Consider the following 17,450-nt stretch of genomic DNA (forward strand, 5'->3'; position numbering starts at 1 on the left):
TTGGATGTTAAGACTTAAGAAAGGAGAACTTTGAAGTTTTGTTGTCCCTTGGAAAGTTTTTAATCCTTATTTATTCACATAAATTGTGCTGTTTTAAAAACTTTTTTTAAAGTCTGGTTTAGTTGAAACCAGTCCTTCCTGTGAGATGTGGAAATACTGCAGGCATCTTTCTCACCATTAAGTCTGCTTCTTAGGAAATCCAGTTTGATGTATGCATTATGAACACCATGGAAGTGACACTCCAAAGTGATGCTGGGGAGACTGCAGTATTGCATTTGTTCTATTTCATTTATCTTTGGAGATAACTGACAGGTAGTTTTATTGAACTGTAAGAATTATTTAATTGATGTGAAGTCTGTGCTGGGACTGCAGAGCGTTCACTGTTTATGGCTTTTTTCTGATTGGTGCCGGTGTCAGTAACTATGAGGGTCTGCATTAGACAAAAGGAGGCAGGTTATTGTAGATATTCCTGCAGGAGGAGCTGAAACTTTAAATCATCCCACAGCACTAAAGCTCTTGAATAGACCATACTAATGTACCACTTCCACACAAAATTAAAGCGTCATCCATTTTGACTGGGGAGCTGAGTGGAAAGTGTTATTAATAACAAGATAATATGCCCTAAAACTGCCCAAAAGAATGCTTGTTCAAAAACTGCTTAGCCATTATTTCTGTGCTTGGCTTTTTGCCCTTCAAAGAATCATTATCATAGAATCATAGAATGGGTTGGGATGGAAGGGACCTTTAAGATTAGGAAGATTTCCAAAACTATTAGACTGCTTCTGTCTTTAGAAGCACACATTTCTTAAATGTTTTATACCCCCTCAAGTTCCTGGGGGGAAAATTATATTTTGGCAGAAAAGCACAGCTAGAACATTTCAGGTGAATTGGCAGGAAGAGGAAGAATGGAGGAGCATGACAAAGAAGCTAAATTGGGACGGAGGGACATTGAATTTCCAGCATTAGCCTGGGACCCTGGACACATCCTTAATTTCAGAGAGTACAATGGGCAGAGGATTGAGGATTGTCCTTCCTGCCATTTGTTCCTTAGGAACACAACCAGTTGAAATTTCACTCAGCGCAAGGTCTTACCTTTACTTTGGGATATGTAAAGATGCTCAAGTCCTGGCTTTTTACATCCTCCCTTGTTCTGGGGGGTGTTGGCAAAACAGTGTTGAGGATCAGCTGCTGCAGCTTGTGTGGGTTAACAGAAATGAAATATCATTCCAAATGATGGGCATCTTCTGAGCACAGGTGAAGAAGGGAAATGGCTCAGCTACTCTTCCTCCCTGAAGGACTGTTCATCTGCAAATCAGATCAAATGCAGAGACTAGAGAAAGTTAGAAAATGGGTTATTTTTGTGCATTGATGCAACACTAAATATTTGAGAATAGCGTGGAGAACTACATTATCAAAGAACTGTTTTTTCTCAAAGGAAAAATTCCGCTTCTTTTGCGATGGTAAATGATCAGCCTCCTGCATGGAAATGCAAGTAGGGAACGTAGCCCTGAAAGCTTTGTGATAGTTAGGGCTTGATTCTTTGTACAATTGCTTTTAGTTAGTATACGTGAGCTTAAATTTTAATAGTGGTATCATCATGGGAGTGTGACAGCAAGAGCAAACAGAAGCCTGATGTAATTGCAGATGAGTGATTTGTATAGCTAACAATTAGACGTGTTGCTCTCTAAACTGTATGGCTAAGGCATATCTCAGAAAAAAATATCTCTTGTATATTAAACACTAGCATGTGTAAAGAAGTGACTCTCCAGCACTTACTGCAGGCTAATGCTGATTATCACCCGTCTACAAACTATACTGCTAGGCAGAGTAAAGGCTAAAGAGAATTAGCTCTAATAGACTGATGCCTGACTGGAAAAGTAGTGCTCTGATTAAGAAACAGATTCTAATTTTCTTGATTACTGCTCCCTTAGTGAAGCTGAGGTAGGCATGTGGAAGGACACACAATGAATGTTCTGTGTGTCTGTCTGCCTGCTGGCCAAAGCTGCCTGGAAGTGGATGCTATGTGAGCCCAGCCAGTTGGACTGGTCCAACTCTGGCTTCTTCGTACATTTCTTCTCCCCTACAGCTGTCATTCACTTTAAATGTTTCAGAATAAATTCTGTGAGAGGAACCTGGTAAAAATAGCAAGTATTAATGGCCATCTGTCCGAACTCAGTAAAGTCTTCTCTTCAACAAAATTGAAATGCAGAGTATAACAGGTCAGTCGGAAAGGACTTCAGATATCATCTAGTTAACCGCCTGGCCATTTTAGTGCTAACAACAAGTTAAGGCATTATCTAAATCTCTTGAACACTGACGGGCATGGGGCATCAAGCAGCTCTCTAGCAAACCTGCTTCAGTATTAGATGACCCTCACAGTAAAGAAATTTTTCCTTACATGCAGTCTGAACCTCCCCAGTGCAACTTTGTGCCACTCCTTTTATTCTATCATTGGTTCCCAAAGAGAAAAGATTGGCACATCCCTCTCCATTTTCCCTGCTCAGGAAGTTGTAGAGGTCATTGAGGTCACCTCTGAGCCTCCTTTACTGCAAACTACACAGACCAAGTGTTCTCAGCATGGATAGGCTCTGTGTTCTTTTAATGTGGAAGCACATCCAGCAAGTAAAAAATAATATTCTTCTGCTTCCATTCTACTGACAAGTTTCAAAGCTTTGTTCCTGTCAATGACATTTTCCTGAGCCTGGGCTGAGGAGTTTTACTACACTGGAAGAGAAAAATGTGGCTTAAACTGTCAGGCTAGATAAGGATTTGACCTTCCTAAGGATTGAATTAAAAAATAATACTAATAATTAAAAAACTAACAGACTTCAGTTACCCTAGAAGGAAATGCTCTGCTGCAGCAAGTCAGAATTGGTGTCCAGATGATTCTTCTTTATTTAAACTGCTATCTTTACCCATTCTTCCAATCTTGCTGGCTCACTGGTTTTGTCTGAACTGCAACGGGGCTCATCAGCTTTTCATGGTTATATTAAAGCAGGATTCCCTTTTGGTCCTCGGGAATGAGATCTTTTGTTCTGTCTGTCTCCTTCAGCAACTCTGATCTCAGTGGCAGCCAAAGCAGCTGGGGAACCTCTGGCTCATTGCTGCAGTATAAAGAAGTCATCTCACAGCCATACCACTCTGCTATATTTTGCCAGCTGTGCCAAAGCACTCTTCTTGTCTGATGATTTCTTCTTGCATTGCTTTCTCATCTTACTCCTTTCAGATTTAATTTCTGGTAAATTTCAGGAGGCCAGGTTTCTCATTGAGGAAAAAAAGAAAAGTTCTTGGCAATATTTTATGCCCAGAGTCACAATTGTCTTGTGTTATTCCTGAAGTTTCTTCCCATTCTGCCACAAAGAACCAAGGATCCCTCATAGCAGCTAGACTCCTTATATGTTACCACGACTGTATTTATTGGTTGTGTGTGTTCTACACCCAGAATCCTTTATTCTTTCTTCCTCTATGGATCCAGTGAGTAGTCCCACATTACTTGGTTAAAAACAGAATAAGTCTTTAATACCTGTATCACTGCCCTTCAGTTCTGTAGCATTAACTATGTCTGCTGCTGTTCTCTTGAAATAGAGTTATTCTGGTGATGGCTGTTCTGTTCTGAAAAAGTGGGCTTTGGTGACAGTGAGTCCCTGTGATGGATTTTGTCCAAGTATATATTGTGTGGTTGCTCTTAATAACATCTTTGAAACCTAACCTTTTATTACTGGCTAATTCTATCTCTGTAACTGGGGCTCTGTAACTGTTAATATGCTTATAGTTCTCCAAATAATCCCATTCCACCTGAATATGTCTTTTATCCCAAATAGTAAGTTCTTTGTGAAGTAACAATATATCATTTTTAACAGAGGAGTTAATGGGAATCTGTATGTAATAAGGGTTACTGACCCGGAACGTTTCTCTTCTCTAAGAACCTCAATCTCAAGCGGGTTCAGCTGTAATTATTTTAGCTAGGTAGGGAGAGAAATTGGTTCCATTGGAGGCAAAACAGTACAGACACACTGTGATTGCATCACTGCATGGGGGGTTGACTGCAGAGGAGATTAACATTCAATCTTGATCAATAATCCCTGTCTTTATGGTAAGATGAAGACATAATTATTGCTATGAGACACTGTAAAATAATAGCAGATAGATAGCTACCTGGACACCTAACTGGCTATATGAACCATAGAGAACATTTAGGTGGAATTCAGAGTAGCTGCTGTCGGGAGGGAGCCGCAGAGAATTCATACAAAATTTGCTGAGGTTCTCAATATAAGGAGAATGGTTTTTCTCCTCTACGTAGCAGAGGGCATAGTACACCTGAAAGCTAACATTTCTGTGCAGTGAAGACCTAAGGATAGGTGTCATAAGCACAATATTTTGTCTTCATGGAAGCTGTGTAGATGTATTTTCAGAATTCTGGCTCTTTATTTCCCATTGTAGATGAGCCCTGGATTTTGGGAAGGGCACAAGGAGAACCAGTCCTCTGTTAGTAGCAAGAAAAACATAAGGAAACAAAAAGAGGCAACTTAATGAAAACACCAAATGATACCATTAGTCTCAAATACTGAAATAGGATTTAAAGAGAAGTGGGGAAGACTACAATACAGCAGGTTCAGTGCTGTCCTGTTTCTGTGTCAGTTTTAACTTATTTGGAATGTACTTGGTGTTACCTTCCAAAGAACAGCTCATCTGGATTCTGATTTCATGGGCCGGGCCAAAGAAACAAACCAAATGAGAATAATTTGCTAAGCCTTTGGTGCCATTTCTGACTCCGAAGTATTGATCAGTAGTCAACCCTGAGTGGTTTTTGAACTGATGTGAAATTTGAATTCTTCAGAAAGCTGAGTTGATGCTCCCCAATGGGAGATTTGAATTAATTCTTTTTTGTCCACCTGGTACAACATTTTTCATCTGCCTCAAACAGATTATAAAAAAACAAAAAATACTATATGTTCTGTTCACAGTTCAGCTGATGCTCAGCTTTGCCTTATGTAACATGTACGTCCCAATTGTCAGACATCTAAGGAACGTATTTTTTTCCTAGCTGTGTTGATCCAAGTAGGGCAAAAGAAGAGACAGAAATGTCCATCAGCCCTCAAGCAGCAATTTTTCTAGAATCACAGTCATTAAAACCCTTCATAACAGCCATATTTTCATTCTAATGAAGAAATGTAGCTTGCAAGCACTGCTATATGGTCAGGACTTGGATTCCACATGAGGATGTTGCAGGAATTTAGTAAGCAACAAAACTGTAACAAAACTATGAACACTGATTTTGCTGCTTCTTTGTAATAGCCTTCATGAATGGTCTTTCATGGCCATCTGCCATGTCCACAAAGTGTGGTAGACCAGCATCTGTGCTGCATGGATGCTCAATCAGGTACTGTATGCACAGTCAGTGTAGCCCACTTAGAGCTTTGTAGAAATAACAGTGAGTCACGGCCACCCACTGCATTACAGTAAGTCACCACTGTAGCGTGTGCGTCTGGTATTTCAGTATCAGCTTCCAGCAACGCCAAGGGGAGTTGTTTCATTGATTTCAGTAAGCACGGATCAAACAGAAAGAAGAAAAAGGAGGGGGCAAGGGAATGAGATCGTCTGTCGTTTTTTTTTTCCTTTTCACTGATGTGTGACATTTCCATCTTCAGTTTTGATTAAATTTCCCTTAATTAGCCCATTAAGCTAAAACCACCACAGCTAATGATTGAAGTGTTGGTTAACTGATGATCTTGTTTCAATGGAATTTGAAAGACATCATATTTCTAAATTAATAGTGGCATTAAATTGGAGAAGAGAAAAAGATGAACTATTTGTTGCAGTAACGCTGATCTCAAGGGAAGGCTTGTACTGAATCTGCATTCATGTTAGAAAATTAAAGAAAAAACATAGATTAGTAGGCAACCAGAGCAACACTGGTGGTCCTGATAGTGTTTGATATCCGCACAATTCTTCTATATTGGAGGCTCTTCCATCTTTTTCATCACTGGTGAACATTGGGAAACACGAAAGGCATAGGGCCCCCAAAGTACCTCTGAGCAGAAATGCATCATTTGGGTGTTGTTTTGTAAGGTTAATTCATTGGTGAAGGAGAGGTAGGTTTTAAAACTACTGGAGGCAACAAGTCTAATATGTGAACACTAATAGCCTCCAAAACAAGGAGAGAAAATGTTTTAGATGAGTAACTGTTTATAAGGGATGAGAAGAAGATTCTTGCTGGTGTCTTGATTCTTGCAGTAGTAGTAGGGAAACAGGATTTGTACAGGCTTTTTAAATAAACAGGAATGCTACTAAGAAAAACTACGTTAAGGAGACCCATAAATGGGTCTCATTCTGCCCAGGGAGGTTGTGGATGCCCCGTCCTTGGAGGTGTTCAAGGCCAGGTTGGACGGGGCCCTGGGCAACCTGATCTAGTAAAGGTGTATGTTTGGTGGCCCTGCCAGGCAGGGCGGTTGGAACTACATGATCCTTGAGGTCCCTTCCAACCCGGGTCATTCTGTGATTCTGTGATTCTGTGAAATGGCTTCAAATTCTGGTGTAAAACATTAAGATACAAAAGTGAATGCAGTTTAAAGAACATCTCGTATTCTCTTGCAGATTGCATCATGAAGCTTGCTGTCTTCATATTTTTATAAGTCTTGATACAACCTCTTGGCTTTGTATCTGACTTCCATGTCACTGACAGTTGCTTTTATAATTGATTTCTGGTCCGAAGCACAGTGTTATAATATAATGTTGCAGATACACATCTGGAGAACATAGTTTCATAGAATGCCGTGGGTTGGAATGGACCTTAAAGTCCATCCATTTCCAACCCTCACGCATGGGCAGGGTTGCCAACCACTAAATTAATCAACACCCAACATGGCCTCGTACAGTTCCAGGTAACACGAACTTCTTAAGCTGAAAAAAAATACAAATCAATGTGTGCCTTATAATAAATAATGAAATAAAAAATCATATTGCCAATGAGAATGAGGATGAGTTTACAGCAGTCTTTCTTTTGGTAACATAGGAGTGGCAAAAGCCTATTTTCTGCAAAATCCAGATGAAAATGAGGGTGATTTAAGGTCCAGCTTCTACTGGGGAAGGGATTGATGAGATCTGCTGTTCCTATGGTCTCTAGCCAATGTCAGTTCTCCATTGTCTTTTTTGACTGCCAGGACTGTTGGATATCTTTTGTTTCCTTGAAGGTGGGTCAACACCAAATACATGAATTGATTTCAGCCTTTGACTGCTAGATTGTTTTCAGAGCTCCTAAATGGCTTCAGGAGACCCAGCTTACTTACTTTCCTTAACACTTCAGGGTATAAATCACTTATGAGAATAAAATCAGTTTAATGGTCTTTTTTTTGTGCCGTGAGTCTGGGAATTTTAACTTCAATCCTGAACCCACCACCCAACAAGTACTGGCATCTTGTGTTCTTCTCAAAGGATATGTATCCATGTACAGCTCCCCTCCTCAGATCATCTTTGCTTGTTTGGGAGTTAGGGTTCGTTCTTTGTCAATTTAGTATTTTTGTATATGAAAAGAAAGCCTTTTTCTTCCATTCTAAAACTGCTTTAATTTTGAATAGCTTGGTTTCATCCCCCTGCCAGAGAGACTTTTAATCCCTGTTCTTCCAATCTCTGCAGGTTTTGGTTTCAGATCATCGCTTCATGGGAAAGAGGATCCAATGCTGTTATTGCGTTTGACAATATCTCCCTTAGTCTGGACTGTTTTTTAACAAGTAAGTTTTCCTTCTGTCTGCAGGTGGTGGTTTGTCTTTTATTTGCCATGCAGCTGAAATTTGGAGAGGAATGGAAACTGTGGGGAAGGGATTGTGTGTTGCTGTCTTCAAAAGACTCTTGAAAAGAAGTGTGTGTCTGAAATATTTGTGCTCAGATAAAGGAGACCATTCAGACACATATCTTATTAGTGGAACTGACTGGTGAACTGATTCCAGGTTTGGCAGTAAGTGGATAGTAAGACATATGGTGTCGGAGAGTCAGCTTGCAGCTAGAGTAGTAGCATCACCTATCCACACAAACTGATACAGAAGCCAGTCTGTAATTGTGGAGGTTGACATGACCTGGTTTGTAGTGTGACAGTTATCAGAATGAATGACAGTTTGACTCTGTCTCAGAAAAGACAGGCAGTCTGTGATTGACACTAACTTTGTGGTAACATTCAGCACAATTAATTATTTAAATTAGAACAATTTTGTTTTGTTGGGTTTTTTTATGGTTTTGGTTTTCGTTGATTTGGACTGATGTGCATTTAAGTCTGAATCAGAAACTAAGATCCCCACTTATACCCTTGGGGAAAATTTGGACTTAGATCCAGCCTTTGTGATTGATGAGTCTCTAAAATAGGTTCAGCCTACACCTCCACTGCCAGATTCACCCCACTTAGATTTTTATTGAGCAGTTGTGTCTAGTTTATAACCTCATGCATACCGAGATGCTTAAATTATAATGCATTTAATTATCTGTTGCTCCTGTCTTTGAAACAAAAACTTGCATGAGGATGGCTGCTCACGACGCATGAAACGTCTGCCTTGAGTTGAACAGCAGAACTCAAATACTTGTTCATCTCCTTGGCTCAAGGCTACAACCTCTGTCATTTTCAGTGGATCGAAAACCTTGAATCCACTTCCTCATTCAACAGAATGTTTCATTTGCTTTCTGTTAGTTGTTTTTATTTGTTCATTTGTCACAGTTTCCATAATATCAATTGAAAGTCAGTCTGCCCATTCCTTTTAATGCTGGTATATCCTGTATCTGCAGGCTCTAATTCTCAGCAGAGAGGTCTCCAACCCTTAATTTAGCTTGAGTTCTGGATTACATGCTGACTCAGCACAGTGGTGAATTAGTCTGTGACTTCTTGTTTTCTAGTCAATGGAGAGAAGATACCTCGAAGTACTACACCACACTCAAGCAATTTGCTCACCAGTAGAAGAGGCCTGAATAATTTTGGCTGGGAACAAAAGCTTCTGGGAAATCTCCAACTTGGCACTGCCCCCATTTCTGGTCCAGCAGGTAATGGTCTGAACAGAGAATTATTTTCAGACAGAAGGTTTCCAACAAGTGCAGGTTTTAGTTAAATGTGGCTAAAGGCAATGACTGCCCTCTCCCCTCTTCCCTGCCCTTCCCTAAGGCTTTCTTCCAAACTTTTCCTAAGTTTGTTCTAAACAAACAACAAACCCAACTCTATACAAAGCAATTACCTTTAGCTTTTAAAACTCTAACTGTAATTTTGATTGCAATTTTGTGGCAAAAAAAAAAAAACACCCAAAACACAAACGAATTGCAAGACAGATTTATCTGATCTCATGATTTCAAAATAGGAAGGAATCAAAGCAAAGTAACCAAGTCCAGAATGTGGTAACCTGAGCACTCGTCTCTAATTAATATAGGCTTGATTTGAAATAACATAGTTACTCCTCCTTTTCTGTAATATCTTCATTTTCGTTTTCATTGAAAAAGTATAACAAGGGATTTGATGTTAGAAACATCATTTTCAGATAGTCAGAAATACCAATCCTGTATACCTGGTTCTCTCCCATTCTCCAGTTCCCCTTTGCAGCTTAGCTGTAGTGGCATGGTACAAATTGTTACAGGGTTTCCCTTCTCTCCTCATCACATCACTGTGTCCCAAGGATTTGTCTCTTCCCTCTCTCATGCTTGCCCACACATTCTCAATATCTGTGCTGTACCCATGCATTTGTATTTCAGTCTATTCCTTTTACCTCTTCCTTGCTGGTTTTTCATACTAAATCAATTCAGGTAGTCACAACCAACCTGGGGGTGCACCACAGACCTACCTGGAGGAGGGGGACTGACCATGGAAATACAGGATAACTACAGGAAAGAAGCATTGGCTACAAGTGCCACCTTTAGCACTGTGTGCAGCTGTTCCTCCTCACACGGGGTTAAAGTTGACAATTGACCAAACAATTCGAAATACCACTCTTAAGTTAGAGAACAGGAGTATGGTTGGTACATGCCTACTTTATGAGTAAGCCCAGGAGTTTGTTTATGCTGTCTCCTCTCCCATTCCTTTATCTTGAAAGGACTTCTTTAAATCTGTTCTATTCTGCGTTATGTTTCACTTTGCTACCTGCAGCGTACTACATGCACTACCGTTAAGTCAGTTCTGATACCAAAAACAGTTTAGCCAGTGTAATCAAAAGCTCCAATATAGTCTTGCAAGCCTGCTTGAAAAGCTGGACATATTAGCCCCTGCAGAGCAGCTGCTGGTACATGAACCAGCAAGTTCTGGTAAAGTGACCTCCAACAGTGGAAAATCTCTGCAGTGTCTGCCAAGTGTTGCATCAAGTGGAGTTTATTGATATTTTCTGTACTGTGTCAGACAGCAAGAAAAACGCAGGAGCAAAGGATTAGGTAGGGAGAATGAGCCTTTATGAGAGGATGCTGGGCTGAGTGGGCCTGTGTTCTTTCATGTTTTTCTAAATGATCTCGATACAGGACATAAGTGCCTGCTACATAAGTTTGCAGATGATAGTAAACTAGGAGCTGCTGACTTCCTTAAGGATACAGAGGCCTTGCAGAGAGCTTGCTGGTCAGTAACCAAACACATGAAGTTTAATAAGAGAAAATTACAGGTTCTGCACTGCTGGGACAAGGTAGTCTCTATAGCACAGAATCACCTTTTACCTTTATGTTTCCTGTTCCCTGCTCTCAGTAAACAGTGCAGATGCTTGGTTAGTCCCTGGGCTATGCATTTTACCCAGGTTTAATCTTGTTACTTTCTGCATCCTGTAATGCATTTAAGAAACCTCAGGCAGAGTCTGCCAAGGCCATTGCTTTCATGGTCTCATATTTACTACTGTGTGAGTGAAACAACAGCATCATCACCACCCTGAAGTCCCAAAGACTGCATTGACCAATATGAGCACAGCCAGAAATAATTACAGCTAATGTGATCCTTGGCTCATGTGGTGCTTCACAGGCTGTAATACTTCCTTCTTAAGAAATCATATTGAAACTAAGAAAAAAACTCTGCTTCTGTAGCTAAGGAGACAACAGAATAATAAAATGCCTTCCTCAAGTCTATGAGCCAGCTCAGCCTACGCAGCTAGGAGTACAGTCTGAAAGGCAGGTACTGCTTCGGTTACCTGACCATATATCCAAATGAGATCCATTGCTGTTAAGAGTGAGGAGCTGGATTTGCTCCTGTGTAATTGAGAACAGCCTCTTACAGACACTGCTTGTGTTAGGATATCCAGTTCCAGCAGAAGAAATAAATTGTCATCACTGCCAGTGTCACTGCCCTCTCTATTCTCAGGCCCTGTACTGAGTGAATTACTTCAGCTCTGCCATTGCTTGACAAGGCTTGGCACATCTCTGTGATCCATACGCAGGAAGCCAGCAAAAGGTCTGAAGCATATAACACAGCCACGCCATAAAGTATCTTGAAGCTTCTAGAGATCTATTAACCACTGTCACTTATAAAGGACAGGCCAATAAATGTGCTGTGTGGAGAACAGGACCCCAAACTGCTACAACAGTGATGTTGTTCTCTCAAGTTTCTTGATGATGAGCAGGAACAACACACAAAAAAATCCATGTAGTTCTGAATTTGCCCACTTGGTTCTGGAAGAAGCTTACCAAAAAGTTGCAAGAAAGCCTGTTTATACCAGAGTGTTGAAGCAACCAGGTTTGTAACTAGAATTTGGGATTTAATTTTCAGATTAAATCTGCACAGAGCTTGTACAGATGTAAAGCATGCTTACTTCAGCTTAGTTTTTAATTTTGTTCACTATTAGTTTAAGTAAAACTGACAACTGCTCAAAGCACAGCATCTCTCTACAGGGAGTTTAACAACCAATTAAAAAGCCAATTTAAATCAAACCAATGCAATTTCCTTTTATAGACAAGACCAGAATATGGAAAATTCAGGCACAGAGAGATACAGAGAGCACTAATGAGGAATTCTAGGTAAACAAATGACTATCATGGATATGCAAGGGGAGAAAATAGGATTCTCAGTAGGCAAAAGGAGATAACAAGAAATGGAGCGCTCAAGCTTTAATTAAAGATTTCCGATGCTTCTGAGGAGGCCCTAAACACCATGAGGATGGCCTCTCTTTTGGTGTTTCAGCTTCTCATCAGCCTGCTGACAACTTCCTTGTGTCAGGGCACATGGTGCCAAAGTGATGAGCTGTAAAATGAACAAAAAAAATGTTAAGCTTTTTCCCCTCAAATCTTGCACTGTTCTGTGCCGTTCCATCTATTGGGAGACCATGGTTTCCCACATGGAAGCTGTCACCACTGGACTGGGTGACCATTTTCTTCAGCTCCGGTTTCTTCCCCACACACTTGGTGGTTGCAAAGACTTTGGGTTTTTGCATTAGAGAGTGTCCTGTTGCAAGTACTTACATGGTTGTTTCTCGGAAGAACTCTGAGTCACATCAGTTAATCAGATGAAGGAGCTGAAAGGAACAGCAAAGCGAGTATTAAGCAGAAGAAAATTACATTTGGTTGCTTTTTGTGCGCAATTATACTAACTGAACTGTTGGCGTAATGCAATAAAGGTATCTGCAGAATTGTATTTTTGCATTAAGCATCAGTTAACACAGTGAACAAATGGCTCATTACGCTCCTCCTCAGCAAAAGGAGCATTCTGAATAGTGATAGAAAACGTTCAGAGATGGATGGGTAGAGGGATCTCAGATTATGTAGGCATGAATTTCTTTATTGCAGTGTTTGCACTCGCTTCCTCTAGAGGATTAAAAATGGCAAAGGTACAATACTGAGAACCAACATAGCAAAGGTAATTTGGAATTCCTGCTCTCTAGAGTTAAACAAGCCATTGAAATAAACAGATTTTAGGCCTAAAATTTAAAGCTGCCTTTACTCTTTAAAAACAACAGCTTAAACTGTGCAGAAACTGCTATAAATCCAAGAAAAGGTTTTGAAATAATTTTGCTGCCTCCTCCTGACCTGGTCTCTGTTTTCCAACTTGTGTTTCTATTATTACTCTTTGTAACTCCACAAAGTTAATAGCATCTCCCACTAAGCAGCCTTTATGGAAATTAATTTTCTTCATGCTGCTTTGCTAGTTACTGCTTCCTGAACGTAGCAAGAAACAAACCGTTCTCGTCATTGTTCAAAGCCAGCTCCTTGCCCTGCTATACTGACCACACATAATTCCCTCAAAGGATGACCTGATGGTGTTCCCTTTATCTAGATGGAAATGTAAGAAAATTCTAAAACAAGAAAGAAGTTTTGTGCATTTATTTGACATGGCACTGAGCTGTGATCTGATATACATTTGTAATTACTGCAGGATGTATTTGGAAGATACTTCCAAATCTTCCATTGCTTTCATCAATGGCATCTAGATGTCACTGGTCTCCTGTCAGGATCATAGAATGGCCTGGGTTGAAAAGGACCACAATGATCATCCAGTTTCAGCCCTCCTGCTATGTGCAGGGTCGCCAACCACCAGACCAGGCTGCCCAGAGCCACATCCAGCCTCGCCTTGAATCAGCTTCTGAGTTCCCTTATGGGTCAGATGTTTCAAAGGAGTTTGTGAATGCTTTTACAAATAGATGAAGGAAGTGTTCTGCTTGTCCGTGGCGTTGTGTTCATTCACAGCTACCTCAGTGCAATGAAGTCCCTGAGGGACAATTAACAGAATTAATTGCTTCCATAATTTTAGCCACTGGGGTTTTTGTGTTCATAAAAACCTAGGCTTTATAACTCTTATGAACTCTATGATTATTAATTTAGCGGAAGTGAGATAGCCTCTGCCTGAATAGAGGTTGTGGCAATGTGCCCCATATAGCGCCTATACGTAGTTATGTTGCACTGATGCATTTTGCTACTGCTTTATTTTAAGAGAAGCCCAGCACCATGGTGCTTAGTTTATGATTTCCTCAAATCACAGGAAAGCTTTGCTTTGGAACAAGTTGAGCCTTGGTTCAAACCAGCTTAATTTAACAAATGCCATTTAATACATTTAGGCCCTTGAGGTATAGCTAAATGCCAGTGGCTGTTTTGTGATGTGGGGTTCATATGCTGTATGTGACAGTCAAATTGCTTTCTACGTTAGCTGTACGAATGGGCTTTAGGCTTTGTGCCTCTGTTTTCTTTGCTGTTTGTTGTTATTTGCGGCAGCGCTGCCTTGGGCTGTGAGTTGTATCAGAGCCTCAAAATAATTAATCATTTCAAGTCTTGTGGGCTTTTGTTCTTTTTCTTTTGCAAGAGCCGGGCATCCATCCCCTTTGCTGCAGCTGAAATCCAGTGCTGTTAATTGCTGTGCATTTTATGTACTCAGCCAAGCAGCACGGAAACAAGAATTTTTGCTTCTAAAGAAGAAAATAATTGTCGATGTGTGTAAAGATGTCAGTAAATCAAATTGGGAAGAAAACTTGGGAAGAAGGATTTTATATATATATATTAGCAGGGGCTAAATGGCACTTCTTGCACAGTATTTTTTCTGGGACCTCAGGAGTGTGTTAGGAAGCCTGCCAGGCTTCAGAGGAGGGCAGGTGTGTGGCTGAGCGGGCAGCAGACCAAATAGGTCTTTGCCAAATTTCCCATGAAAGTGGGCATTCTATCAAGATATAAATTATTCACTGAAATGCAATACCCCAATTCTGAATCTCAGTTCACTTATTTTCTTTCCCCTAACCTAAACAGGCATTTCCAGTTCTTAAATCCAGTTAGCATCTTCCAACTGCCCATGGCAAGAACCTATTAGGGACCCTGCGTTTGGCTTCCTTTTAATTTTCGTCATGGGAATTCTCAGCTGTTTCTGGAAATCAGGCATCTGTATCTTGTATGAAGTCAGGCAGAATTCCAAGGCAGTGCCAGCAGTGCTCCCCGCCACACACTGCAGATTGAAGAAGAGGCAATGCCATGCACTATGCGACACATTACAGTTGTACACCAGTGGAAAAACATCGGTGCTTCTCACCTGGCTGCTTAAGGAGTTTGGGATCGGGGCTGTTGCTTTAGTCTTTGGAGATGAAAATAATGCTTCAAATGGAATAAGTGTGAGCTGCTGTGGCAGGCAGCAACCTGTTGAAGTGCTGAGCTTGAGAGACATGCTGCAGTCATTTTGAGAATCAGGAGAAAACCTATACATTACAGAGAATGAATGAATGGTTGTTCATGCTCTAAAAAAGAAAGAAGATTCTTGCTTTGAAAAGAAATGGTGGGTTATCTGAGGCAGGGAGTACTTTGAGTCTCTTTTAATACCAATTTATGATTTTCAGCTACTGTTGTTTCTGCAGATTGAGGATGAGTTTTGTGAAACTGATGAGAGAAATGGAAGGGAAGTGCAAGGTTTTTCATCTGTATCCAAAACTGTAATTGAGACCTATCTGTGCTACTTATGTTGAAATGAGGGGCAACTTCTTGCCATGCCGTATTCTATTCCATTTAATTCTGCAGCAAAGCTGTTAAATGTTGGGATGGCTTTTGGTATAAAAATAAAAGTGGAAATAAACAGGAGAAAAACAACTGTTTGGTCTTGCCCTGTTACCGCCTGTGCTCTTGAAATGAGCACCTTACAGGCTATTGAAGAAGCAGAAAATGCCAAACACTTTCAGTTCAAGATTTAGAGGCGTGATGTTTACAGTAGGAGGGCATTTTTCTTCTGTTCTATTGGGGTGTTGAGCTGGTTAAGGAAATAGAGGGTCATTACAAAGCAGCTTAGAATGAGATGTAGTTGGTAGAATCAAAGAACTGCTCAGGTTGGAAAAGACCTTAAAGATATGCTGTGGTCTGTATTGGGTTTTATCTCTTTCCATTTTCCATTTCATTCTCTCTTGTTTTGGGCACATCGTCCTCTTGAAGGTCACCTGCTTCTACCTTTGGGAACATTTTTGATGTTTCACCAGAGACATCCAAATGGCTCCTTATTGTTCCAAGCAAAGACATTTACCTGTCTGCTTTACTAAACATATGTTTCAGTGCAGGTGGCTGAGCCCACTGGGATGCCGCAATGTTAAATTGCTGTGATAGCTGACAGAAGGATCTCATCTTCCATTTTGTGTGAAATTTTGATGTTGTTTTTTTTTTCACAGTTTTTTTTTTTCTTTTTATTTTTCCCCAATAAAAATAATAAAGCTAAGTAACTTCAGGTATAAGACTACAAGTATTTGCAGAATCAGAGCTACTGAAGCATTTTGCATAGGAACCTTTAGGCCCGTTTGCTTGTTTAGGTGCTTTCTCCTTATTCCTGTTGTTCATGGAGAGGAGTGTAACAGTGTCTGAGGAGGAGAGGGGAATTATTCCATTTGCTATCTACTAATTTTAAGATTATACAGCCATTCATTGCTGAAGGATTTGAAAAATAAGTAAAATGAGTGTATCTGTATACAATAGTAGCAAAGTGCCTAGAAGGTCCTTGGAGGGAGGTCTGAAGGAGAGGTGATATAGATTTTGCAATAAGACATAAGACCTTATTCTCTCAGTAATGCTTAGATAGGGAAGCTTTCCTAAAGCAGTTTTGCATTACTTCAGGAGCAGCCAAGGCTCTGTTATGAATGTTCTTCAGAAGTACCAGCCACTTTATTTCTTGCAGTACTATCAAATTGATCCGTTTCACACATTGAAGAATGAATTTAGCCCATCTCCGGGATTAGTTTGTGAAAACTTGTGGTTGGCTTTACTACCGTTTCTCTTATTTCTCACAGGTGAGCTGCTACAGCAGCAGTAATGGTAGAAGTGCTTGCCTGTCTTGTCCAGACATTTGTTCATTATCAGTTCTGGACCAGCGCTGCTCAGAAAATGGCTTCAGGTGCCAAGAAGCAGAATCTAGCTAATGTTCTCACTTTCTGAGCTAGTTAGTTCTGAAAAAGCCCACATATGTTGTACTGCAGTAGAGAAAGCTGGGTAGCAAAACACTACCCTTTGCCAATGAGATAAGGAGGACCGGCTGGCCCAACATCATTTATAGAAATAACATTTTCTTTAGACATGTTTCAAGTCTTTTGTCTTTAGTGGCAGTTTATAATACTCATGTTCTCAGTCAGTAGGATGAATAATAGAGTTCATTGGATTGTGTGTGTTAGCTTGTTAACAAATGTGGATGATAAATCGAATAATGTGCACCAAAAACTGCCCAGTCTGTTTGTTTTCCATCTAGATGTTAGTTTTGATTACGTAGGCAATATTTCCTTATTTACGAGCCAATATGTAGAGGTGGGTATTATAGGAGCATTGTGATCTAGCAGCATGCTGGAATCATGTATTCAAATTAAAATTCAGGTTTGTGAGGCACAAATCATCAAAGCCACGTTCTAGAAAGCTATTTGTACTGAGCTGGTCTCTCCATTTGATGAGAAAGGCTGCAATAGAGGGGCATTGATTTACACCCAAAGATCTGAACTATAACATGAAGAGCTGAATGCTTGTTCTACAGACCAGGTAGGTGTTTCACCTTTTGAGATTTCACTTGAACCTCATCAAAATCATTATTCAAACAGTTACCA

General features: G+C 40.3%; 1 protein-coding gene across 4 annotated transcripts in view; it reads left to right on the forward strand.

The window, feature by feature from the left end:
• Positions 1-17,450, forward strand: part of ALK (ALK receptor tyrosine kinase) — a 258,012-nt gene that overhangs the window by 211,372 nt on the left and 29,190 nt on the right. For all 4 annotated transcript variants that reach the window (XM_015856918.2, XM_015856919.2, XM_015856920.2 and 1 more), the window contains exons 10-11: positions 7,633-7,727; positions 8,875-9,018. In XM_015856918.2, the coding sequence (XP_015712404.1) occupies positions 7,633-7,727; positions 8,875-9,018 (239 nt within the window). The remainder of the gene's footprint in view (positions 1-7,632; positions 7,728-8,874; positions 9,019-17,450) is intronic.

Source organism: Coturnix japonica, chromosome 3 (genome assembly GCF_001577835.2).
Source record: "Coturnix japonica isolate 7356 chromosome 3, Coturnix japonica 2.1, whole genome shotgun sequence".
NCBI lineage: Eukaryota > Metazoa > Chordata > Aves > Galliformes > Phasianidae > Coturnix > Coturnix japonica.